Genomic DNA, 25,803 nt, shown 5'->3' with positions numbered 1-25,803 from the left:
GGCTTTTTTTTTTTCCTTTGCTTTTTAATTAATTTAAAAAAAGCTACGTACCATACCTTTGGGCTTCCTCAGAAGTGTCCTGTTCCCACAAATACATCTCACCTAGGCACAATTTGAGGTGTTTGGCCATTTCTCTGAAATTACTAGTAGTCCTGTCCTATATCCAGGGTTTTTGTCAAGGTGTTAATACAGGGGACACCTGCTGTGCACAGCACAGCCAGATCATGTAGGTCCAACCCTTTGGGACACATCAGGCCTCCCACACACTCCTTGTGACCGAGGGCCTGCAAGAAATCCCATGAGCTCTGACTGCCTGAGCATTACCACACATATGCTCATCAACTGAATAGCACATGAACATACTTCTTTCGCTTCAGGAAATCTCACACAGAAATACAGGAGTTCTAGTCTTCATGATTATCACTAAAGACAGTTTAAGAGACAAAACAACTACTACAGAATCCTCTCTGATCAGACCTGGCCAGACACATAGTTTTGCTTGAACCATTTATCTGTAGGGATTCTAGTCAGTTTAAGTACCTTGTGAAATCCTGTCCATGAATAAAATTTACCACTGAACCTACTATTTCAGTGAATAGTCAGCTGCTATGTTCTTATCAAGATGGATTGATTATAAATAGCTAAAGAAAAAGAGATAAAGCAACTGATTGATAGGCATGCCTAAGCATTAGCAATCCACAAGAAGAAAGTGTCTTACCATTCAGGAAAAGAGGACTACAAGCCTAAGTGACTCAGTGGAAGTACTGATAGGAAGAGGGCTTCACCAGTATTAGGTAAGACCTGATTTCTTGCCCCTAATTCACATATGGTTAATTTTCTAAGACCACAACATCATTTTCCACAAGAGTTGCTAAGCCTATAGATTAAGACCATGAACACCACCACAATGTAGCTTGCTCCATAAATTAGTTGAACTGGCTTAGCAAAGCTTTCATTCAGTCTCCAGTCTAACAGTACCAGCCATCCACTTATCTTTATGAAGCTCTTGCAAATACTCCAGACAGAGTACAACTGAGACATTACTCTTACAGACTGAGCGGTATCTTCCTTTCATTAACTTACTGGTTTAACAAACAAAGCTTTCAATTTCAGTCAGGCGTTGGACTTTGAGGAATATATCTTCCCTTTTTATTTTATTTTTTTTTTAACAAAGTATGTAATGATAGATCTGCTATCAAATACTTTTATTTCAGGTATCTTTTCATCATCCTTTTCTATTAAACAAGAGTCTTTACATACAACACCAAAACTTTTGAGTTGTATATTGTAGAAACTCAAAGCAGATAACAAGCCTGCCTTTTAAAGCAGAAAGCGAGAGGAAAAAGAGGAGTTATGATTATCAGTGAATGGTAGATACATTGTTTCCTCATAAGGATAAACTTTTGTGAGCCTCATTCCAAATTCTAGGCCTACATAACAAATCAGCAACAGGGATCCTCGAGGAGAGCGTACAAAAGACAGTTTGACATAGAAAATACCTTTCTAAGACAACAGTAAGTATTCTATAGTTTTATATTGAGGAATTTATTTTTACCTTAACGCACGTGAAATATAGTACTCACCTTTGCTAATAATTCCCTGTTTATTGTAAAGTTCACTGTTCCTGGACCAGCGCTGATTTCACTCACTACAGCATCACATTTTAGCTAAAATAACAAAACAAAACAGAAACTCTACATGTAAACAGGTAAATTGGAAAATTGTAGTTTGATCCACTATAAATATTAATTTAATCCACTATAAACATTATTATGTTATTTATTGGTTTGAAGCAAGCACAAATCAATCATTTAATCAATCCTGCTGGAAAAGGGATGATTTTATTATTTCCAATTCATGCTCAATACCTCTGAATGTAACTCAGCCTGAAATGTCACACATACGTTTTACTTCAGTCCCTGCATGTGTACAGTCTGTGTTTTATTTTGAGTGGGAGCAGTAGTTGATCTCTTTGTACACACAAAAGCTGAAATACATTTGACAGCTTACACAGTACCTGACAGCACTTTAAAAAAAAACAAAACCAAACCACTAATATCAATGTCTGAAAGAAAACCTCAGACAGAAGTTTTAGACTGCTGTTTCTTGAAGTTTCCGACTTTAATGACAATGTTCTGCAGTATCCAGTGATACAAAATAAAGATGTTAAAGACCATTTTATTAAAAAATTCATTTACAATTTCCATAAGGCACATGTTTTTAAAATTCTGAACCCACAAAGAATATTTGGGCACCCAACCCCTAATGCCAACCTCCTCTTTACACAAATTTTGATCTCTTCACAGGCTGAGAGTTTTGAATCTCAACCTGTCAGGTTTGAGAGTTTCTTATTAAACTAGCTGTCTTTCATAGCCAAGAAATTGTCTTAAAAAAAAAAAAAAAGAGAGAGATGGAAAGCCTATAAAAGACAACACAATCGCTTTATCACTTGTTTAATATCTTTGATAGAGGCAAGCTATACATTCCTACTGAAGCTCATCAGCATGAAGAAGAAATTCTACCCTCATGCTAGGTCTCCAGCTTAGACATTAACTTAACCAGGAGATGAAATTATGGTTAGTCTTGAAGTTCTTTAACCTTCACAAGCTCCAATAACAACAAATTCCAATGTTTATCCACAAGGTACACGTAAAAATATTTCTTGTATTGACTCTGAATTTCCCACCTTTTCATTTTACGAAAGGTCCTTTTTATTTACAGGACAGAGAGAAAACAGAAATTCCCACTGAACTTTCTCCATACGATTTGTTCTGCTAAACATTTTCTACATAATCTGTCATTTGTCATTTCAGTGTTTTTTATCTCTCTTTAATATGAGTGCTCATCTGGCCTCTCCGTAGCTTTAACAACCTCTCCTCCGACTGTCTTGTGGTTCTTTAGTAACCAGATCTCCCTGTGCCTAAGGCTTGGACCAGAATGCCACTATGCTGTACAGGGGCATAAAAACCCCACAACACAATGTCCCTTCTGCAAGGAGCTAACAGTCCAAAGATGAAACAAGAACCAACCAGCCAAATGAAATCAAAAGCCTATGGAAATCAGACAATTCTCAGCACATCAGAGCACATTATGTTTCATTTAGTACCACAATGCCTTATTATTTAGGCTATTTTAGTCAACGAGAAAAATTTCCATCTCTTCTGCCTTACCTAAATATCTGTATTTCAAATATTGTGACCTATTTCCTCGGAAGTGACTAAGAACATACTGTTGAACCTTGAGGCACTCCATCAACTGTTTATCATGACAAAAACTGGTAACTGCCTACATTGTTTGATAGGTGGTCATATTTTGCTAATTTCTACACTGCTTACCTTCTTTGTGGATTGACATGGCCAGTCTAAACAAATTATACTAAATGCATCTCCTTTATCCACTCCCCAACAAAATCATTCCTAAGAGATTAATGGATTTTTTTTTTCCTTTGTCTAACCGGCACGGTCTAGTCAGTTTTGGGGCTTATATTGACGGTCTGTTCTTCTTTACTGTTACAACTGCTCTTTCATGTAAAGATGCAGGGCTAAGTGTCCCAGATTTATTTAATGAGCCACAAACAATAAAGCAGAGAGACAATCTGCAACTTTCTAAACACTGGGAACAGCAGCTGTTTTTACAGTGAGAGACTAGACACAAGACAAAAAATTGTTACCGTGACGTTACAATCATTGGAACAGATTGCCCAGGGAGGCTGTCAAATTCTCGGAGGCTTTCAAAACCTGATAGGATTTCAAAGGTCCTCAGCAACCTCATACAAAAACCCTCAGCAACCTGCACTGAGGAGAAGATGGGAATAGATAATTTCCTGAGGTCCTTTCCAACCTGAATTATTTTATGGTTCTAAGATCACGTACAAGCTGAGCAACCTGATCTAGTCAAAGATGTCCCTGCTCATTGCATGAGGGTTGGACTAGATGATCTTTCAAGGTCCCTTCCAACTCGAACCATTCTATGATACTATAATCTTTAAGTTGTTTCAGAACTTTTGGTTGTACATCTGTGCACCATCAGTTCCTTCACCTGAGTCAGAATATTCATCTGTTACAAGAATGGGTCCAAGATATGGATCTTTTCAGCATCTCGGCAGTGAAGAATGAAATGGAGAAACAGTATAGCTTCTCAGTGGTATTAAAACTGGTTTTATTTGTCCTTTTTAACGCCTAATCATATAGAACCCAACTGCTTCCTTCTCAAGCTTGCTCCTTCTGATGCAGACGAAGAATCTTGTTTGCACTTTCATTATGGGATGTAGCTCCACTTTGCAACTAACTTTATGACAAATTCCTAGTTTATACTCCTCTTCATTGGCATCAGCAACACATTTTTAGATTGCAAAGGATTTTTTCAGCTCAAACGATCCCTCAAACCTTAGCATCACCCTTCTGATCCCACTTTTGCTCAACTTTATGCATGCCAGCTTTTCCAAATTTTTTATTTCCTTCCCTTCCTTCAAGGTTTGTGTCACTTCTGTAGACCTTGTTTTGCATGCTGCTTCTTTTTTGTGCTGTAGTTAGTCTTAACACCTCAGCTACTGCCATTTCCCAGACTAACATGCCTGAAAAAATTGCTGTTCTAAGAAACCTCAATTTCAAGCAGTTAAGGATTTGAAAATCTGGCCTGTCTGACCCACAAGCTAAACTTCTCTATTGCCATCCTGGTGCTGGACTTTGCTGTCCCTGATTTTTCAAGCCACTGCATACTCAATTTTTTTCCTCAAGTTTTGGGCAACAGTACAGACCATACCCTTTAGATACCCTCCTAACTTCACAAATATTATTTACTCTCAAACTATTTGAAAACAATTTCACAAGAACCTTAACTAAAGCTGCTTCTCCAATTCCCTGTGAAGATTCTGTGTACAATTACACCAGCTACAGTCATTAAACTACTCTACCCAAACAGGTGCATGGAGAAAGAGTACCATTTCTTGTTGTACCTCGGGTCTCTAAGTTTGTTGTTTCATCAAATATATGATTAATGCATTAGCATACCCTTTCAGCTAGCTTCTGAGCTCGAAGTTGAAGATCTTGGGCTAAGCAATTACTAGAACTGTCTTCTGTTACAGAAGCAATGGAAAGCTGGAAATCAGCAGCGTGTCTGAAAAAAAGAACAGATGAAAATCACAAAAAAAAACTTGTTGAGAAGATTTGGCAGATCCAAGCTGACTCTGCATATGACAAGTCTAATTGGCAAACATAAACCAGTCACAGGTACCTGAAAGTTCACTATGTTTAGAAAGTTGCAATAGAAAGCCAAATACTACCTTTGCTCTAACACAGTCAGAAAGTAGATATGGTGAGAACACCATTTCAGAATACACAATAATTATGCTCATGAATAAATGTAATTTACTTACTAACATCATTACAACTCTCGAGCAGAACACTGAGAAAAAATCCATTATAACTTTACATTGGTTCTAAGCAGTTTCACATTCAGATCATTAATGCTGAAACATCTGCTATTCAACCACTGCCTATAATCTGTACAGCTTTATAAGCAATTATATTTGTTTTGAGCTTGCTTGAGAAAATAGTGATTTAATTAGATTTATGTATCTTCTTATAATTGCATTGGTATATTGGCTTAGGTTTTGTTTTTTCTGTATTTCTTTTTCCCTAAAGTCCTGTTAAGCTCTTGCAATAATAAGCACAACAGAAAATAACAAAACATGACATAACATTGTAAGACAAAATGTAAACGCTACCGTTTTTTGGAGACAGGAACTGCAGATATGGACTTTATTAAATTTTCTGGTGGCAGATCCAAAACCTTTGAAAGCTAAATTTGAAATGAAGAACAAAGCAGCTTAAGCAAAAAGATCCAGAAAAAAAGTACTGCTCCCTGCTTAAATACCCCTGGGGGATGCATTATTTATGTTTGAAAGCAAATCTCAACCCAGATAAAAAAGCAAAATACTTACTAACTACCATAAGCAATACAATAAAGTATGCAATACAAACCCAAGAAATGTTAAAGGAGCCTTAGAAAAAGCAAGAGAAAACAGGACATATAGCTGCGTTTCTGTTTTGGGGTTTTTTCCCCCTCCCTGAAGGATCCCATCAAACCCTCGCAGGCCTTTACCTAGTCGCTACACCTCACTTAGCTTATCCCGCACCTAGTAGGCAGGGGAGAAGGAGGCCCATACCATGCCAAGGCCTCACTAATAGGCTACGAGTGGCTGGATTCTTGCCAAGATGAAGGGCCTCCTGATTAACTGCTCACGGGCTGAAGTCCACGGGGGGGGGGGGGGGGCGAGTTAACGCTTTCGGCACAGCTGCATGCCTGGTGCGGGGCGGGCTGTGTAAGGGCGGGGAGGGGGTGTAAGGGACTGTAAGGACACCGGGGGACCGTGGTCCCGTCAGACCTCCCGCCAAGGGCCGGGCGGGGGAGGGGCACCCCTCACCTGCCCGCCCCGCGCGCAGGGGAGCGGGCGGGCCCGCGGGAGACGCAGGCGCGCGCCCCCACCCCCTGCACCCAGCCGCCAGAGAGGGGCGGGGCAGGGAAGCCCGCGCCGAGCCTCTTGGCAACGGGTCGGACCCACTGTAAGACACTCGGGGGGGGGGGGTGGGGGTGGGTCTGGGTGAGGGCGCAAATGGGAAGTGTTGGTTATGGCATGCCCCTCCTCCGGGCAAGCTGCGGAAGGGACCGACGTACCTGGGAAGCGATGCTCCTCCGAAAGGAACAGGCTGCCATGGCTGCGCCGCCAGGCGGAAGGTCGCAGCCGCCCCTTCCCCCCCACCTCTCCTTTCCGCCCGCCCAGGGGCGGGCTGGGTCGTACCATTCTCAGGACGGGGGTGGGAAGGAGAGGAAGAGCCCATTGGTCCGCCTTTGCGCGGAGGAGGTGCGCAGAGGTGGAGGGTTGTCCCACTGCGCAAGGGGGGGGGGCGCAAAGCGGGCACGTGAGGCTGGAGCGTTCCGCGGACGAGCAGGGAGCCAGGCGGCAGCGCCGGAGTGCGCGTGCGCCACGGGTCGGCGCCGGCCTGCGCGGTCCCTCCCCCTGCGGCTCCGGTGGCGGCGGGGCGGCTGGTACGGTACCGCTCGGGCCTGGGGCGCGAGAGGGGCGACATGAGCACGTGCTCCGTCTCCAAGGTGAGCGGGGGGGCGCCCTCCAAACGCCGCTCCGGGCGCGCGGGTTTCGCTCCCGCCCTGCCGAGGCGGTGGGGCGGCTCGGGGCCTCGTGCCGCGGCGGGCGGGCGGCCGGGAGTGCGGGGCTGGCGTGCCCAAAGCCCTGGCGGCTCCTCCGCCTCGGCGGGGCGGGGGCGCCGTCCGACCTGAGCGGCCCCCTCGGAGAGGTCCCTGCCGGGCCGCGTGAGGCGAACGGCGCGGTTGTGCGAGTGCCGAAGGAACTGACCCGCAGAGCTGCCCTGTGCCTCTCGCGTCCTGCGTTTGCTCCTCTTCCTATCGTCATCCTCTGCCGTTTCCCTCGTCCCCAGTGCCCAGGCTCCCAGTCTGTTCCCTTCCCTTGCTGTGTCAAGCCTTGGTGGCTCTTCCTCCGTGCCCTGACGCCCGCCCGGTCCCGCTTTACCCAAGGCACCCCGTCTCACAACAAAGAGTTAGCCCTCCTGCCTTGCTCCTCTGTCCTGTTGGCACACGAAAAGCGCTCGTACTTGAAGTAAACCTCACCTGGAACTGAGGAGTAGTGTTGTGGCTGTAGGTTTTGTCACTTCCAGCTAAAGTCTGTTGGCATCGCTTGCTGCCACTTTGAAGCATTCATTGTTACTTCCCCCAAAAACTAATTTAATGGAGAAATAAAAATAAAGGTGGTGACACTCACACGTAATATTAAATATCTGTTATCGCCTTGATATTTCTGAGCTGAAAGCTTTTACCTGGCCTGTAGTCAGGGTTGGGAGTAGGGACAGTGCATTCATCAGAGTCTTAATACGTAGCGAGACTTAAAATGTTGTATTGGAACGTTTAACTTATTTCCTGTCTTGCTTGACTGTATAGAGAACAATAGCAGTGGTTCACAGCAGGAACAGACACGTTTTATCATTGGAAGACTCTTCTCCCTTATATCGTTTTTCACTGAATCGTGATGTGCAGCTGGATCCTTTGGTGTGGAAGTCGCTGTGCAGGTTATTACTTTTAGGAATAAGGGGAAGTACTTCTAAACGAAGTTAAAACTTAATCCAAAGAAAGTGGATTTCCCTTTCAAAAATGGCTGTTGCTATTAAGTAGTTAGGTACTGAAAGGTGTACCCCCCCTTGCCTCCCGTGTCTTATATGTAATACTTCTTCGCCGTTTTATAATCTGATTTCTACTATGTTCAGTGGTGTAGGGAAATCCAATGCTTCTAAAGCATTAAATAATACTTATGTTTCATTTGACTTAAGCATACCTTGTTTCTTCTTTATGTATATGACTTTTAGTTATTTTGGCCCATTCCAGTTGCGCTCTTGTGAATTACTGTTCTGACACGTTGTGCATACTGCAGCATAAATAAGGCTGTAACATAGCTTTTTGTACTGGAATTGTTCCAGAGCGTTAGGATCTGTAAAATAACCACAACCTTTGTCCAGCTGGTTTTAGACGGTTGCTAATACATGTGGTAAAATGGAAAGTATCTGAAGGCATCTCCAATTCATAAGGCTGTTTTTCAGAGGAGGCCGATATTGTTATCAGTGTTTTACTGCAATTTCTTATTTGTATCAGAAGGGAAATAACATGTCCAAAGTCACCCAACAGACTAGTGTCTGTGATCAAAATTGAACGTACCCCTGCAGTTTTATTTTTCCTAGATTATTCTTAATCACAGAATCACTAAGGTTGGAAAAGACCTGGTTGGACATCAAGTCCAACCATTACAAAAAAAACCACCACCCAAAACAAAAACAACAAAAAATTCCCCACATCCCACACAAAAAAACACCCACACCACACAACACCATGCCCCACCATGCTAGTGGCTGAACTGTCCTAGGTTGAGTTCAGCAATCTTTGCTTATATAAGCATCTCCATTGAGAAAAACAGGTTTGAATCAGTCTGTTTATCTATCTTGAACACTTGTGCTACAGCGAAGGGGAAGGAAACACACAAGAACCTCACAGTGAGAGTTGGGGAATGCATATGATTTCTGATACATAGGAAATTATTATAACTCTTCAAAAGAGATGAGTTTTTATTTGTGAAGGGGGGGAAGAAATTTCAGATTTTCTAGAGGAAAAATAAAAAAAAAAAATCTTCCAAAAGTCAAAGCTTAATACTTGTGTTTTATTTCCTCCTCCTTTGTGATGAAACTGATCTAACTGGGAGATGAATTCTGTCTGAAGGACTTCCTTGGAGACACGGGTTTTATTTCTCTGAACTTTTTCCAAACCATTTTTCATTCTGCTTCTAACCATCTTTACTTTTTTGAGTTGGGATGCGGTTGTCCTCTGTAGCTAGGCATGTCATTGGCTTTTGTAGGTGACTTAATAATAGTCATTGCATTATTCTGGGTCACCTTTTCTATGCATCCCAGCCTCTTGCTTTTTTGTCTTTCATTTTGTTTTTCACTGAAACTGTACTGAGAAAACTCCATTGATGTGTCCTCAGGGTATAATTTCCTCTTAATTCTAAACCTGTTGGAGGTTATGAGGAACTTAAAGAATCTGCTGCTGTTCTAGTTGATGGTTGAATTGAAAAACATAACGGAAAGGTGAAAAAGTTCCTTCCAAATATGCTGGGATACTGCTGCCACTAGTTTTCCAGCTTGAAACAGGAAGATAAAGGGACAACGTGCAAATTGATATCCTTAAGATGCTGGCAATTCAGTTAAAATCGTTGGTTTAATGGAGCACTGAAAATAAAGGAGAATATCGTGGTCTCAGGAGCCAGTCAGACTGATGTTCATGTTGAAGTTTATATTTTTTTGCTATTCTCTAGGGCTGCTTTGTTTTTAAACCAAATCCCAAGAAGAGAAGGGTGTCTCGGAAAACAGGTTAGTGCATTTTGATACATGCGCTCTGCTTGGGTTAATCCTGGAAGGTTCACCACATCTGACTGAATTCTGTCATAGCTGCATGAGGATTTCTGTTGCTCCTTGATGTCGATATTGCTGCAAACTCATTTCTTCAGAGGAGCCCCAGCAAATTGTTGGGTAGTGTAAATGTTTTTTTCATCTCCAGTAATCAAGATCATACAGGTATCTTTGTCTTTGCAAATTTTATTTTACAGGAGAACTCCTTTCCGTGCTACCATGAATTGTTTACTGACTGACAAACTGTTTATCTGAAGAGTCTGAATGAGCCATTTTTAAGCTATGGGAGTCAGAAATTATATCCCATTCATAAGTCTCATCATTTTCTCAGTAGTTCTAAGTTTCTTGAGGGAAAGAAGAAAGGAAAGCCATTTGTGAAGATTCCATGGCTTCTGTCCAGTAGTGTTTGTTATATATATTTTCTTCTATCTAGCCTATATATGCTGTGTATATACAGGTCTCTTGTTATTTGAGGAAAACTGAGCAGGGCTGACTCTTATTGGAGTCACAAATAATGCTGCTTAAATAATTGCTGTTTGAGACACAGTTAGGAAAGTTACTCTTCTTATTCCCAGGTTAAACTTTTTTGGGCAGCAATTTGTATAAAAAAAGTGGAGGGGAAAGTAATAAGGCCAGATTTTTGTGGAAATCACCACAGGCTCATTCATTACCAAAGGGACTTACTGTAACACCTGCTTTAAAATGAATCCCAAATTATATTTTCTGTGAGAGTTGGCAAATCTGTAGCTCAGGGAATGAGAGGCAGGGAAATAGAATCCAGTCTGTCATTCCAAGTCATTGCAAGATAAATAAACCAACAACCAAAACCTATGTGCTTAAATCACATTGAAATTTTACCCCTTACTGGATGTTACGTTTTTGTTTTTGCAAGATTAATAATGCTTGGATAAATCCTGCTAAACATGTTGTTCCAGTTAGCAAATGCTTTGAGACAGAAAAATAAATTTGACTGAACTACCCCTAAAAGAGAGGCAGAGGTGAGCTAGTTTGGCTGCTCACAGAGGTTGGTTAGAATGATGTTAAATAAACAGTACTTTGATGTGCATTTGTCCAGTTTGGAAGCCCAAACTTGTCAAGTGTGAAGTTTCAGTTGTGAAATTTCACAGCATCGATAGTTGATAATACTGTTGCACCCCGTAAAAGGCCTTCTGTGCACATTTGCACCTAAAGTTTGACTTTTGGTAGCATAAAAAGAGTATTATGCCTGGTATATTACCAATAATGTAGTGGCTGGATTTTCTTTAACTAAAAGCCTAAGACCTGTGTAATCAGAGTGGATTATGTATTTTAAGTGATTTTTCGTAGGGATACAAATAAGGTGTTGGTTTAGGGGAGACAATGAAAATGGAGGATGAGGGATGCCTCTTGTTTGTCATTTACAGAGCTGTTTCGGGTGGTTTTAATGCGTTGGGAGATTGAATATGCTCATCAACTGGTTCTTTTCTAGAGATAAGACCACTGCTGATGCTCCATTGAATGGCCCCCAAACGGACATTAATGGCTAGCAAATTAAATCTTTTATATGCATATGTTTAGAAAAAATCAGTTGTTGTCTTTAATGTTTCCTTGTAGCAACAATTAGCAGGCTGTTTACTTAACCTTCAGTCTTTGTGTTCTTCCAGGTGGTGTTAGTGAAGCATTAAAGCTACACCAGGCCTGCTAAATGTATGCTGGGATTAGAAGGATGGTTCCAAGCTTTTTTCTTTTTTGTTTTTTTAAGAGAAAGGTAGACTCTGTGAATGTGGGAGGAAAAACAACGAGAAAAATCTCACTCAGTTATATTAGTTTATATTCAGTCTCCCATTTTACTCCCAGCTCTGTCTTTCCTTCTTAGTTGGAAGCTGGTGGAGAGTTTCTGTACTCACATCTGTGAGGCAGAGCAGCACCTGGGAAGCCAGATGTATTCAGAAAATATGCCAAGACACTGTTTTACCAAAAAGGATCTGATTCTCCTTCTCTTTTTCATAAAGAGCATGTATAGAAGTGAGAGGCAATTTAGAGGTGAGCCAGAAATGCAGGCCTGGTTTGTGCTTAAAAGTTTTGCTGGCATAGTTGTGTTGATTAAATGTATTAAAAAAAAAAAAAACAAACAAAAACTGTATTTCATATAACCTGACAGTCCTTTTCTAGTATACCTTATTATTTTCAGGAAATTGGTGTTAGCTGCATCTTCCTGGGGGAACAGAAAGGATTTTCATGTATCTATTCTTGCAAGCTTTCATGGTTCATATCTGACTGTAATAGTGAAGGAGGATTGAGTATTTAATAGGTGTCAGAGACCCACAAAACTTTCTGAAGCAAGGGAAAATTTTTTTAAAAAAAATTTTAATAATAAAGGCAGTTTGCTCTGATTTAGCCTTTTGCTCATCTGCGACTTGAGGTGGAAGCCAGTTCTTTACCTTTTGCGTGCATACTTGGGTAATAGATTCTGCTTGTTCCCTCGCTTATTCTAACAGATACCAGCAGTTAGTTAATTGGTTAAGAGAAAAGTCATCTCTCTCAGATATATGCGTATATTAAGATGTTCTTGTTTCAGTAGGGTGCTTTCTTTTCTTCTCAACAAAGTGTGTTTTGTTTTAATAATCTTATTTGTGCTTGCCTTTGCTTTCTGTCTTTCTAGCTAATGATTTCAAGGAAAGAAACAATGATTCAGAGGATGCTGAGTTGCGGTTTGTTACTTGCCAGTTTTTATGGAATCAGATCAAATTGGAAACAGAGGTGAGTCTTGCACCTAATACTAAAGCAGTGTTTTGCATTTATAACAATGCTGCTTGCTTTGTTTCTGGACATCTTCTTTTTTACATGCATAAAAGGGCCAGAAATACTGGCTGAGACTGAAATCCCTGTCCAGAATATAAAATAGTAATAATAAATCCATCAATTGCACATTACTTCTAATCACACAACTACATCCTTTTGATGCTTCAAGCTACTGCTTCTAAGCTTCTCTTCATACTAATTGTCCTTTTTATTAATTCCTGGCATACTGTTGTTTTCTACCTTCGATTCAGTTACGTACTTGCCAGCCCTCTGAGGATTTTAGGCTGCTCTTGACCTCAGTGTTACTGAGTTCATAGCAGCCCAGGATTCACAGTGGATTTATGTTAATACAACTGCATGGATGTCAAATACTGAATGACACAGCTGCAAGCATAGTCTATTGAATTAGTACAGACAGTGTCAGTGGGGTTGTCTGGTGGGGATGGGAGTTAATTTCATACTGAACTGTGGCCTCCTAATTGTTGTGTGTTAGATGGCATGCTGTTGTTGTGTCTCTATAGCCAGCTGGCTTGTATTATAGTATAGAATCATAGAATCATTTAGGTTGGAAGAGATCTTTTAAGATCGTCAAGTCCAACTGTTAACCTAGCACTGCCAAGTCCACCACTAAACCATGTCCCTAAGCACCACATCTGCATGTCTTTGAAATACCTCCAGGGATGCTGACTCAACCGCTTCAATGGGCAGCCTGTTCCAATGCTTGACAACCCTTTCAGAGAAGAAATTTTTCCTAATATCCAACCTAAACCTCCCCTGGTGCAACTTAAGGCCATTTCCTCTTGTTCTATTGCTTGTTACTTGAGAGAAGAGACCAACAGCCACCTCGCTGCAGCTTCCTTTCAGGTAATTGTAGAGAGCAGTAAGGTCTCCCCTCAGCCTCCTCTTCTCCAGACTGAACAACCCCAGCTCCCTCAGCCGCTTTTCATAAGACTTGTTCTCTAGACCCCTCACCAGCTTCGTCGCCCTTCTCTGGACATGCTCCAGCACCTCAATGTCCTTCTTGTAGTGAGCGGCCCAAAACTGAACACAAGATTCGAGGTGCGGCCTCACCAGAGCCAAGTACAGGGGCACGATCACCTCCCTACTCCTTCTGGCCACACTGTTTCTGATACAGGCCAGGATGCCGTTGGCCTTCTTGGCCACCTGGGCACACTGCTGGGACATATTCAGTCGGCTGTCAATCAGCACCCCCAGGTCCTCTTCTGTGGGGCAGCTTCCCAGCTGCTCTTCCCCAAGCCTGTAGTGTTGCATGGGGTTGTTGTGACCCAAGTTCAGGACCCGGCACTTGACCTTGTTGAACCTCATCCAGTTGGCCTCGGCCCATCCATCCAGCCTGTCCAGATCCCTCTGCAGAGCCTTCCTACCCTCGAGCAGATCAACACTCCCACCCAACTTGGTGTCGTCTGCAAACTTACTGAGGGTGCACTCGATCCCCTTGTCTAGATGGTTGGTAAAGATATTAAATAGCACTGGCCCCAATACTGAGTCATGGGGAACGTCGCTTGTGACCAGCACAAATAATTGCTTCCGTACAGCAGGGATTTCCTCCTCTGTTCAGTGTCAAGGATTCTGGGCAAGTATTCCATATTCCTCTGCCTGCTGTTGGGCTCTAGACATTATGAGAATTTTTTTCCAAAGTTTGTTTTGGGATGTACGATAGAAGCCAGCTGGATGTAGCTTGCAATCTGGACCCTTGGGCTAAACTCATAAATTCCTCTAATTCTGTTCCTACTATTCCATGATCCAGTTCACTTTGACTAGTCAGCACTGTTTTCAAACCATAGCTAGCTAGGCTGAGCAAAATAGTGCACTATATTGCGGTGCTAATTATAGAGAATACACAGAAGTTTGTGGAAGTATATTTGGTATCTTCCTGCCAACTGCTTCAGCTTCACAGGTTAGCTACCAGCATTGGCAGTATTGTTGGCAGCTGCACCAGAAAACTGCCTTGTCAGTTACACAGTGGCCTATAGGGAAGATGACATTCTGTAGCTACTTCTGAAAGACCTTTATTGGACCTTCTTTCTTTGGCTCAGTGTTGTCAAGGCTTTTGAGACAATGCTTCTACATAGCCAACAGTGGCTGCAGGATTTTCAGGTTGAGGAAGTGTTGGTTTTGGGTTTTTTCCTAGTGCTCTGCAAGGATTTCTCCCAGAGCAGCAGGTACAAGCCATCATCACAGCAAAAACCTCCCTTAACTGCTCAGAAGCACAGGGCCATTGCTATCTGCAAAATCATCATTATTTTCTGTTCTAAATCTCTTACCCTTCTTTTCTTTGAGGCTGCTAGGAGTTTGCCAAATACTTTCTTCTGTTCTTCTTCCTGACGGAAGACAGTTCATGCTAGATCAACAAATTGATGTGGGTCTTGCCTTAGAGTTTAACTTGCCTAAGGGCAGATTACCTACAGTTACTTTTGCTGCTATACATAGAATTTTCTTTATCCTGCTTCTGGGGTATCTGATATTTTTTCTACTAGGTTTTGTATTACCATCCTTTTATCCCACTGTTGACAAGCTTGGAGGTGGTAATTGTTCTTATATGTAAAATTATGTGACAATTCAGGTTGGAAGGGACCTTAGAAAGTCTTTAGTCTGAACTCCTGCTCAAAGTGAGGTCAGACCAGGTAGATGTGGGATTTATCCAGTCAGGATTTTATTTTTTTTATACTTTCAAACCCTGGTGTAGTAAGCCTGATTCATGGCAGAATACCTGGGAAGTGCATGGCTTGCTGCTTGGAACTTGAGTTCTAGGGGTTCTGGTAGTGTGCTAAGGGAGCCTAGCAGGATGTTCTCCAAAGTTTTTGCCAGGGTACTGCTACCTGACAATTTGTTGGCAGACCATGTGCTTGTGCTGGTGTTTTCCCAGTTCTCTGGTATCTTCTTGAGGTGTTGAAGAGTGAAGAGGATTTGGCTTCCAAGAACTTTGTTGCGGAGCACTCTTGGTCTTTGTATGTCCATTGTAAACTGTGCTGCATTTGTGGCAGCACCATCTGTCGTCTGGTAATGACATCCTTTCAGGCTTCTCACAACATGAAAAGCTGGCAAAAGTACTGCAGGAACTGTCCTTCATTTTTGGAAGGTGAATTTTGGACCTTTTTTGTTTCAGTATTGCAAGGCATCCCAGTTTTGAACCCTACTGTCAGCGGTGGCCTTGCAAATGTTCTTATGATACATCTCATCAAGGACTTTCAGAAACATTCCCTTCCTGTAAGGTGAGGAATTCCAGTTGCATTACCAGGATCCAGGTTAGAAACAAAAAGCCTGAGTGCAGAGCTATAATATGGTAATTTTAGCTCTAATATGCAGGTAATGGTTTTCAGACTACACAACAGATAATCATGACCAAACCTGATGTTGTAGCCAGGACTGAACTTCAGTTCATATGACTTTTCCAGCATAAGCAGTGTCATGCAAGTAAACGAGTTGGTCACTTGAGATGCAGAGCAGCCTAGTGTACTTTCTGGAACACTACCAAAATAGTGCCAGTAACAAAGTTGTTTTGACGAGAAAAGACTGATGGATTTTAAGAAAGCTAAGTAAATGTGTAGTGCTATGGCAGGCTGAATTCCATCTTCGCAAGTGTGCATTGGAAGAAACAATATATACTGTAACCATGCAAAGTAAGGATTTAGATTCTTGTTAGGGTGGCTTAGTGAAAACAGTAATGATCAGAAGAAGCTCAAGGTCTGATGGATTCTGAAGCAGAAGCTTGGAGGATTGTTACGGGATTTATGGTAATACAGGAGCTGTTACGATGCTGTTATAAAGCTGATGGCGTAAACTCTTCTTTTTAAAATGTCGTATTACAGTTTGTTCTGAGTTGCCATAGAATTTATCAGGTGGGAGCTCAGAGGTGCACAGTCAACACCAGAAAGGCCAGAAGAATATTTTTTAAAAAGTAGAGGGTGAAAAGTGTAAGATTACTTTGTGTACAGTTTTATCAGTTTTTCAGGAAAGCAACAGGAACTCTTCTGTATAATGGAAATGGAGCTCAGGTTTTTGGGCAGGCAACATGTGCAATCTCCTGGAGATATGACCTTAAGTCCTTTGATAGTTGCCTCATCAATGCTGCTAGAGGTGGCCTTTGCCACTTCATTTAAAATCAAGTTCACTGCTGTGTGTGTCACTTCCTGTTGCTAATAAATCTTGATGATGATTTTATTGGGTGCGGGGGTTTAATCTTGTTTCTAACATCTAGGTTCTATAAGTATGTATTGATATCTTGAACTTTAGAGTACATTTTTTTTGTCTGTTCTAGCAGAAGGCGTATCTTGGATTAGAGATAGTTTTTCAAAGGAACATACATAGTTAAAGGAATACAAAATGCTGCCACTATATATCTGCCTTTTAAAGTTTTATCTCCCGCTGCTTTCTCTCACCTTTCCATACATTCCTGCATATACATAGTCTTGTATGAAAATCATCCTGAAGGGCAGAAGACAGTGTAGCAAATGTGGCAGTCATGTGGTTTAGTATTTTTTCCTATAAAGCATACTTAATGCTTTCCTTTATTATTTTTTTCTTTCATCCTCAATTAGATTTGGAGGAGCTGTATGTTTGCTCTCATATAGATGTCTCAGAAAAATGTTTACAGGTGTTTTGTAAGCCAAGAGGAAATAACAGGAATTTTCATTAACGTTCTTCCAGAAACTGTATTGTTTTATTCCTCCTATGTCACTTACACTTTGTCAGTATGTTTTTTTTTCTTCTTTAAAGCCTGTGGTGTGACAACACAGTTAAGCTCATTTGCTTTCCAAGTTATTTTTGAGCATTTGCCCAGAAGTTCCAAGATGGGAAATGTTTGTGTTTGCCACACAGTGAATAAATTAGCATGTTTATAGTTCATAGGAAAACTTTGTGTTACTTAAAATTCTACCCTGGAGTTTTAAGGATTAAAAATTATGCAGCAAAGGAGTATGAAAAGCAAGATACTGTGTTGTTTCCACATCTTTATAAATAAAATATCTCTGTGTTTGCTTACAGAAAATACAGGAAGACTTGAATAAGCAGTTATTTGATAACCTAGTAAGTTTTTTGAGGCGGTCTCATTCTGAGTTCCGAGAGGAGACAACAGAATGGACTTGTCGGATGAAGTCCAGAGAAATCCCTACTGCAGCTCTTGTCTTAGGTAATTTTTTAAAGATATATTTTCTTATATACCTCTGCTTAAAACTGACACGGAGATCAAAGAAAAATGTATTGCTGACTTCCAGCAATTACTGTGAGCAATATCAGGTTTGGAAATGTTAACAGAAGAGATTGGACTGGGAGAAGGAAGCGGGATAAGACCTCCTTCACCTTTGTATGCATAATAGTGCAGTAAGGTAACACCTTCCCTAAAGGTCTGTCTTAGGCAGCTGGTAGTGATTTGGGTTTTTTTCCACTGATGCACTGGAGGTGCTTTGATTCTGTACCTGTTTCTGCCATCAACATGCTTGGTGGTTTCTATGACTAACCATGGAATTACACAGCTTCTGTATTTCTGATATGTGTTCTTGCAGTGCATCTTTACATGTAGGAAGGCAGTGTCATTATCTTGGAAAAGGAGCAGAGGGTGAAGAAAATAGCTGAAGATCTTTTTACTGAAGTTAGTGAAGTTCTGAAGTCTTTTTCTTTGTTTTTTTTTTTTTCTCCCCCCCTTTCTTTCAAAGGGTTGTAACTGTAATATCCTAAACCTGGTTCAAAGCAACCTGATTGCATTTTCAGTGGATCATTTTAGGGAACCTAAAATCAGGCCTGTGCTTCAAATTTACCATATGACTACTAACAAAGCCTGGAAGTCTACTTTTGTAGGTAGTAGAATGTGAGAAGTTCCTGCTCTGAATATTTCTGTGCAAGAAGCTGTGAATTGCCTTGTGGAGGGGCTTGTTCTTTTTTTGATTGACTAAGGATGTTAACAAAGGCAGTAAATATTGAGTAGTTAATAGTAAATTCAGACTGTAGTTCATACTAACTCGTAGTTTTCCTCCTTACATAAGCAATGTGAGGATCCAGGTCTCGGGTGTATGCACTGCTGCTCTTGTAGAGAAGGTGAATTTCATCTTCTTGTCTGCAGGCCTTAGATGACTGTGGATGGCTTCTGAGGGTATGAGGAGCAGGGAAGTTAGAAAACCAATCCTACTCCTTGCAGGTTTGCACCCTTGAGAAATCTTTCTTTAAAAAAAAAAAAATGCAAACTATATGAGGGGTCTTTGCAGTGATTCCCTGTTCCTTTTAATCAGCTAGTATTAACATGTATGTCTAATCTTGTGCTAGTTTTTCATCTTTCCTCATAGATGATGTGATGTTTTTCATTCCTTCCTTGAATATTTAAGGTATCTTCTGTTTTTTGTCTGCTGTTCAGTTTATTATTCAGTCATTGTGGTCACAAATCACAGGAAAAATGCCCTTAAAGATTTGTCTGTCTTCTAGGCGTAAATGTTACAGATCATGACTTGACTTTCAGAAGCCTCTCGGAAGTCCTTCAAAATAACGTTACTCCTTACATAGCCTTGCTGGAAGCCAAAGATTGCCCAGGTAAATATTACAATAGCTTTGCTTCTTCATCTGAATAAGCTGTCAATTAACTAGAAGTTCTAGCTTTTGCCCCCAAATGTAAGAATAATGGGATGGAGGAATCTTGGAGAGTTTCTAAAGATTTGCTCAGTCCCACGTTAACATAGCAGTAATGCCTACTCTATTTTAAGAGGTATCCAGTTCTGTTTAAAATGATGAAGATTGAAAAATTGCATAGTTGTAGCGTGTCAAGAGCATGCTGCTTAGTGTGTTGCATGTTGATATTGTAGGTTGGCTTTCCTTTTGTTTCATTGGGTAGTTTATGTATGCGTTCTACTTTTTAAATGCTTACAGTCATGTTATTACAGTGGGGGAATGGGTAGAATAAATTTTGTCCCACTCTGCTCCTTTTTTAAGTAAAAAGATTAAAATCACTTATGGTATCATCCCCGGATCTATGGATTGGCTGCCTTATATTTAGGTCAGTCTAATAGCGTGTGGCTGGAGTTCAGGAAAGGTGGGGGGCCAACATCTTAACCTGAATTGTTGCTAACTAGGCAAATTAATAGGATAATTTTTATTGCATTAACAACGTGCCTATCATGAATACTTTCAAGCTTTCTGGAGCATGAGATATGCATTCTGGAGAGAGAGGGAGAGTAATTAGAAAAGTGAAAAATAGTAAGTGACAACTTGGGGTAATTTTTTGGAGTATGAGTTGGAGAAGTGTTACCAAATAACCAAATGTCTTTACTGTGTATCTAAAAATGTGTTGTGAAGGCATAAAAAATCTGATGCAGAAGCTGATGGGGCAGCTGATGAACTGCTATATAGATGTGCACTCATTGGAAGATGAGGACTATGTGCAGGTTTCCCAGAATAGAATACGTTGTTCAATGACTTCTCTTATCAATTGGTATGACAGTGTAACAAAGGTATGGTTTTTTGGTTTGGTTTTTTTTTGGTATCACCAGTTTATAAACACGCCTGACCTTTAGATGCTTTTAAAAAAGAATTGTAGTCAAAAAATGCCAAAGGTTAGCTTTTCATTTAATACTAAGCAATAACTGAGATTGAGGTGATTTGAATATAAATCTGTAACATATAAACAAATGTGGAGTTAGTTTCTGATGAGGTATGAATGTCAGAATTCTGAAAAATAAGCAAAAAGTACTGTTTTATCGTATATTTAGTTGGGAACTAGAGGCTTAAAATGCAGTATCAGCTTGATGCCAGATGCTTTTCTCCCAGGAGTGCTGAGATGTTTTGTTTATTAAAAGAAAACTTTAAGAAAGAACAGCCATCCAGGGGAAAGGCACCGTATTAGTGCTAATGGGCCATTATGTCATCTGCAGCCCACACTACATTGACAAGCAGTGAAAAAATAACTTCCAAACGTTTTTGTATCTTTGTAGTTAATAAAGCTGATGAAGTTCTAAGTTTTGTTGCTGCCATGAATAAAAGTTAGAACTGATTTTATGATGACTTCATCAGAGCAATGTGTTAAATAAAAGTTTGAGTACATGCTCTTTTTATTACTGGGTAAAGATAGAGGAGGTGGGCAATGTCCATGTACACAAACCAAATCTGCTCCCTCAATCCCAACAGAATTTCACCAGTTCTGTCCCACAGAGCTATTCTTGTCTTTGTTGGAATGTGGGTTTTAAAAATTTGTTTATTCTTTGTACTTCCTGCTGTGCCAAACAGAAGGAAGAAAAATTGCAATTCTAGATGCTAATAATAAATACAACTGTAGCAGAAAGTCAGTCATGTCACTTTGGAGCATTGTAATATCGTAGATGTGATTCAATCTTTTTATTTTCCTGTCTTCTGTTTATTAATGCATAATGAATGGCTTTGAAGAAAACAGATTCTGAAACTCCAAGCAAAAAAAGAACTTCCTCTTCTAGATACTGGCAATATCCTCCAGTTGTAGTTATATTCAAAGACATGGAAAGTTTCACCACAAAAGTACTTCAAGATTTCATAGTCATCAGCAGGTAATGTGACCTGAAGTTTAGTTCTTCTGCTCCTTTACCCATTTTCTATTTGCAGCTGTTCTGAAGTGTAACAATGAGGCCAGTGGAGAGTTGGAATCAAATATTGATGCTGCTTCTTTGCAGCAGTGATTGAGCAAAAAAGTATTTGCTAGGTTTTGGGGATAAATTATCCTAGAGCTAACGTGGGACTCTGAACCAGAGTGCCTAAGGGCTGGGTTGAGGTATTGAGTGGCTGATTTAATTCTTTACATAGGAGGATTTATTGGTACTAGTTGTTATAGAATTTGTGATTGTGAAATTAATTTTTTAAGATGCCTAGATCTTTCTTCTGTAGACTTTTAAAATTATTTTCAGAGGGGTTTTTTTGTATGATTACTGATGTGTTGCTGCTTAAAGGTGACTAGCTTACTAATAGGAGTATATAAAACTTACCCAGGTAATTTCTTAATGTTGGCCAGGACCTGTAATGAGTAACTGACTACTTCAGGTGCTCCGGTACTTCTGTCCTTCCTTCACCTGTCTTCCTTAATATCATCTCATGCATTTTAATCAAAAACCCATGCTGTTCTCCAAAAAAGAGCATCTTCCACTTAGTCCCCAGGTTGAAACTACAGTTGCAGCAGAATTGGGGCTGCAGTTGTACAATTAATTCAGCTGCAGAATTCACACCTGACATTACCTCTGAACAAGGCTAGGCAATTTCACTTGCTGAGAGACCCACAATAAAAATATTTTTTTACTTCAAATCTGGCAGATGGGTTCTCTGGGGAACATTTCAAGAAGTAAAATCAGAAATGCACAATTATCTGGAAATAATTCGGATGTAAGGCAGGGGAAAATGTGTTTTAATTGTTTAAGTGTTGTTTTTTATTTTGCTTTTTGTGGCAAGGATAAATACCTACTTATGAGCATGTGGAATGCAGATGAAGTGCAGTTCATGTCTGTCAGTCTACTATTTGCAAATACACTTTTTTCATAGGCTGTGTGTCTCTTCAGAAAAAAGGTTTTGAGGGTTCAAATGGTCTTATATCTAAAGATTGTCTTGATTAAAGTAGAAGATAGGTAGAATAGAAGCTTGGCAGAGTTGCATAATACGTTGAAAAAGATCTTTGGATTAATTGTAGAGATTGGGTTTATTCTCTCCATTTCAGTCTTAAACATGTTTAATAATAAGGGTGAAGTGGGTAAATGTGAGAGGCTTTTCTGATTTTTTTTTTTAATCACAAGATTCAGTTTCTCTCCAATATTCCTTTAGGTTATCAACAGTGGACAGTAATATATAAAGTTTATTGGCTTTTATGTTTAAGTCTCTAGCAATGGCTTTTGAGGAGTTAGAGAAATGAAATAATTGTGGGATAACAACTAAAGGTCAAAAAGTTGCTGTGGTGAAAACAGAGGAAAGGAACAAATTGTCAATTTTAACCTAGAAGATATTTAAGATAGCAGAATTTTTATCTGCTTGAAACTAATAAAAAATGGAAAAATAATGATGAAATAATATGGAAAACACTGCATTTTGTATAATTCGTATGCTGTTCACAATACAGCGTTCAGTTATCAGTTCTCAAAGCATATGCTAAAAATTATCTGAAGAGGAAGACTGAATCTGGAGAAGTTGAATTCTTTTTTTTAAATATAATTGGAACATAGACTATTAGAGGGGTTTCATATTTATTTTAAAATTTATTAAATGGTGTAAAACTTGTAAATTTTCTTGAGACTGTTTAGCTGTTTAATGTCTCCTTAATTTTTTCTATGTCTTTGGAAAAAAAAAAAAAATCGTAAGATTCAGTTCTCTGAATATAACTCTTTGGGAAGATAGCACCAGTACAATGCTCTAACTGAAAAGATGCTTTTTATTCCACTTCCTGAAATTTGAATCCTAAAATATAATTTAATTTGCTTTTCTACTTTAGGGCTTTAAAATAGCTTCCTCTCTTTTTCATTTTACTCCACATCAAAACTCTTTTGGGTTACTGGCAACAAATCTTTTAATTTACCCCTTTCTGCATCTAAGCTTAGTGCTGTAGTAGGAACATAATGCATTTGTCTCATGATTTTCTGTAATGTAACTATTATGTTTTTTTTCCTCCCTTCCCCCGTGATCCTAGTCAGCATATCCGTGAATTACCTCTAGTACTCATTTTTGGAATTGCTACATCTCCAATGATTATCCACAGCTTACTTCCTCACTCTGTTTCCTCTCTGCTGTGCATAGAGCTTTTCCAGTCCCTTGCCTGTAAGGAGCACCTGTCTACTATAATTGACAAGGTAATTCCTTTTCTAAATAGGAGGAGTGTGTGTGTATTCTAGCACAGTGTGGCCTTTAAAAGTAGGTTGTCTGAAGCTTTTGAAATGCGATCCTGAGAGTTCCTGAGAGCTGTGGATTTTGGATATTTCTACTCGTAGCTGCAAAGTACATTAATACTCAGACATTCCTTTACACACTGAGACACACATCTGCTTTCATCTTTTGTTTTTATTGACATCTGTGCATGCATACTTGGGCAACTACACTTTGACATTCTCACCTCTTCATTAAATTAGTGCTTTGATTTGAATTTTACTTTGTTCTAGAAAAAGATAGCTTTAAACATAGAAAAATTCAGTTCAGCCTGAATTTTGCTGCCTTCAAAAATTAGCAGAGTTATCCAAATGGTCAAGCCATATAGACACTGTCTGTGCGATTCTTGGTACACCACTTTGTGCAGGATTTCCAAAATCACTGTTACACATGCTGAAAGTAGTGGTATCCCTGGTTGTTACAGCAATCTCTGTTCTGTTGTTTGTAATTTTAAAAATAAATACAAAAATAGTGTTAAGCAAAACTAACTTCAAACGTTGCATATTAATAAAAGGTACTTAGAAAAATGTGGTGAAATAACAAACCAAAAATTAATCTTTACATGGATATTTTAGTAGAAATACTGTTTTTAGAAGTTAGTGTATTTATTTTCTCATTTAGTTGAATGCTAACAGATACTGAGAGTTGTATTAAATTGTATATATAAATTTTGCTGAGTTGAATTCAGGAAAGAATTTCTGCTATGGCTACTTTTCCTTTTTGTCTCCCTTAGCTGCTTCTGACAGCCCATTTTCCCTTTAAACTGGGTGCGAAAGTTCTGCAGGTTCTCATCAACATATTCTTGTACCATGATTTTTCTGTCCAGAATTTTATCAAAGGATTTCAGGTAGGCAATGGTAACAAGAACTCAAATTATGGTTGTGAAAACAAAGGGTAATTACTAGGCGCTAAAAGATTTCTTAGGTCCTAATCTTGCTGTCACTGAATTGGATGAAAAAATGTCCTTCGGAAACAGTTTGGATCTGTGAACAGGTGGGTGTTTTAACTTTAAAACATTAAATGTTATGGTTTTAAAGGAAAACTTGTAGGACAGGTATGAAGAAGCATGTAAAAGCTTACTCTGCCACAAAAAGCTTCGTTTAAAGGTTACATTTAAAAGGGTAACCTGCTTTAGTGGGTAGAAAGACCTGTATTTTGCTGCAGATTAACTTGCAGCTTCTAACACGCCTGGCAGAACTCTCCAGCTCTGATCCTCTGTACCAGCTCGTTGTACTCTGGTTTGTCACGGTGTGAGTAGGCTCAGCAGTATCTCTTCCCCACTTGAACTCTTCTGGCACAGTTTCTGGATGCACACTTCTTGCCTTTTCAGGGAAGTAGGAGCTGCAGGGTCACTTACTTTGTGCCTCAGAGTAGGTGGTGCTTGTGCTCCAAGCAGCTGTGCAGCAATGCAGGAGTTATATTTACCCTATCAGGAGACAAAGTGGAAGATCTCAAAGTTTCCAAAAATAGTCTATACAGAGCATGATAATTATATTTTTGTTGGCTTGTATAGATCTTCATATCTAGATGTATTTCTGTGTCTGAGTCTCCTTGTAGCTTTTATGGATTGTGGATGAGAGTTCTCCAAAGAATTTGTGGACCCTGTAATCTGTTTTAATGCAGGACTGTGAAATCGTTTGTGTCTTGCCTGGTTCCATGTATGAACCTGTTAGTAAAACATGCCCTTTTAGTGTCATACACCTTTAGAGTGTCTCAGATTCTTTGACATCTAAGATTCAATGATTACATGTGGCCAGGAGAAATATCCTGACTATAGTACATCTTCCTGCAGACGGACCTGTGTGGGTTTTCATAGGTTTCAACTCCTTATTTGAAAGAGTTGCCAGGATTTAATGATTCCCCATTGGCCTGATGCGAAAATGTAAGTCCTAGCCCTGACAGTATATGGCCGTGTCCTTGTGTGTTAAAAGTGTTCAAGGATGAAGCAATTTCAGATCAGATTTCTTAAGTGATAGATACAAGGGATCACCATCATCTCTATGTCTAGGAGTGATGTTAACTTCTCTGACAGGAAGTGTCTTTCCTCTTTGACAGTTTTTGTTTTAGAAGTTTTTAGTGAGATAGTCTGTTTGATTGGGTTTTTGTTTTGTTTTTAAGAATAGATGTGATGAGTATATGCTACTGTTCTGCAGGGCTGTGACGCTACAAACATTTAGTG

General features: G+C 39.9%; 2 protein-coding genes across 2 annotated transcripts in view; one reads left to right on the top strand and one right to left on the bottom strand.

Annotated features, from left to right (window-relative positions):
* The window catches only part of RARS2 (arginyl-tRNA synthetase 2, mitochondrial), a 41,263-nt gene extending 34,549 nt beyond the window's left edge, over nt 1-6,714 (bottom strand). Inside the window, exons 1-4 of the mRNA XM_059835343.1 lie at nt 6,676-6,714; nt 5,726-5,799; nt 5,010-5,115; nt 1,584-1,667 (exon numbers count right to left, since the gene is read on the bottom strand). Coding sequence (XP_059691326.1) covers nt 1,584-1,667; nt 5,010-5,115; nt 5,726-5,799; nt 6,676-6,714 — 303 coding nt within the window. The remainder of the gene's footprint in view (nt 1-1,583; nt 1,668-5,009; nt 5,116-5,725; nt 5,800-6,675) is intronic.
* Nucleotides 6,715-7,064: 350 nt separating this feature from the next.
* Nucleotides 7,065-25,803, top strand: part of ORC3 (origin recognition complex subunit 3) — a 38,860-nt gene continuing 20,121 nt past the window's right edge. The window contains exons 1-9 of the mRNA XM_059829630.1: nt 7,065-7,110; nt 9,890-9,944; nt 12,625-12,722; nt 17,769-17,913; nt 19,197-19,301; nt 20,061-20,215; nt 21,144-21,280; nt 23,392-23,551; nt 24,358-24,471. Coding sequence (XP_059685613.1) covers nt 7,087-7,110; nt 9,890-9,944; nt 12,625-12,722; nt 17,769-17,913; nt 19,197-19,301; nt 20,061-20,215; nt 21,144-21,280; nt 23,392-23,551; nt 24,358-24,471 — 993 coding nt within the window. The 5' untranslated portion in view covers nt 7,065-7,086. The remainder of the gene's footprint in view (nt 7,111-9,889; nt 9,945-12,624; nt 12,723-17,768; nt 17,914-19,196; nt 19,302-20,060; nt 20,216-21,143; nt 21,281-23,391; nt 23,552-24,357; nt 24,472-25,803) is intronic.

Source organism: Gavia stellata, chromosome 2 (genome assembly GCF_030936135.1).
Source record: "Gavia stellata isolate bGavSte3 chromosome 2, bGavSte3.hap2, whole genome shotgun sequence".
Classification (NCBI taxonomy): domain Eukaryota; kingdom Metazoa; phylum Chordata; class Aves; order Gaviiformes; family Gaviidae; genus Gavia; species Gavia stellata.
The sequence above is the reverse complement of the archived record's forward strand: the minus strand, read 5'-3'. Positions and strand labels throughout refer to the sequence as shown.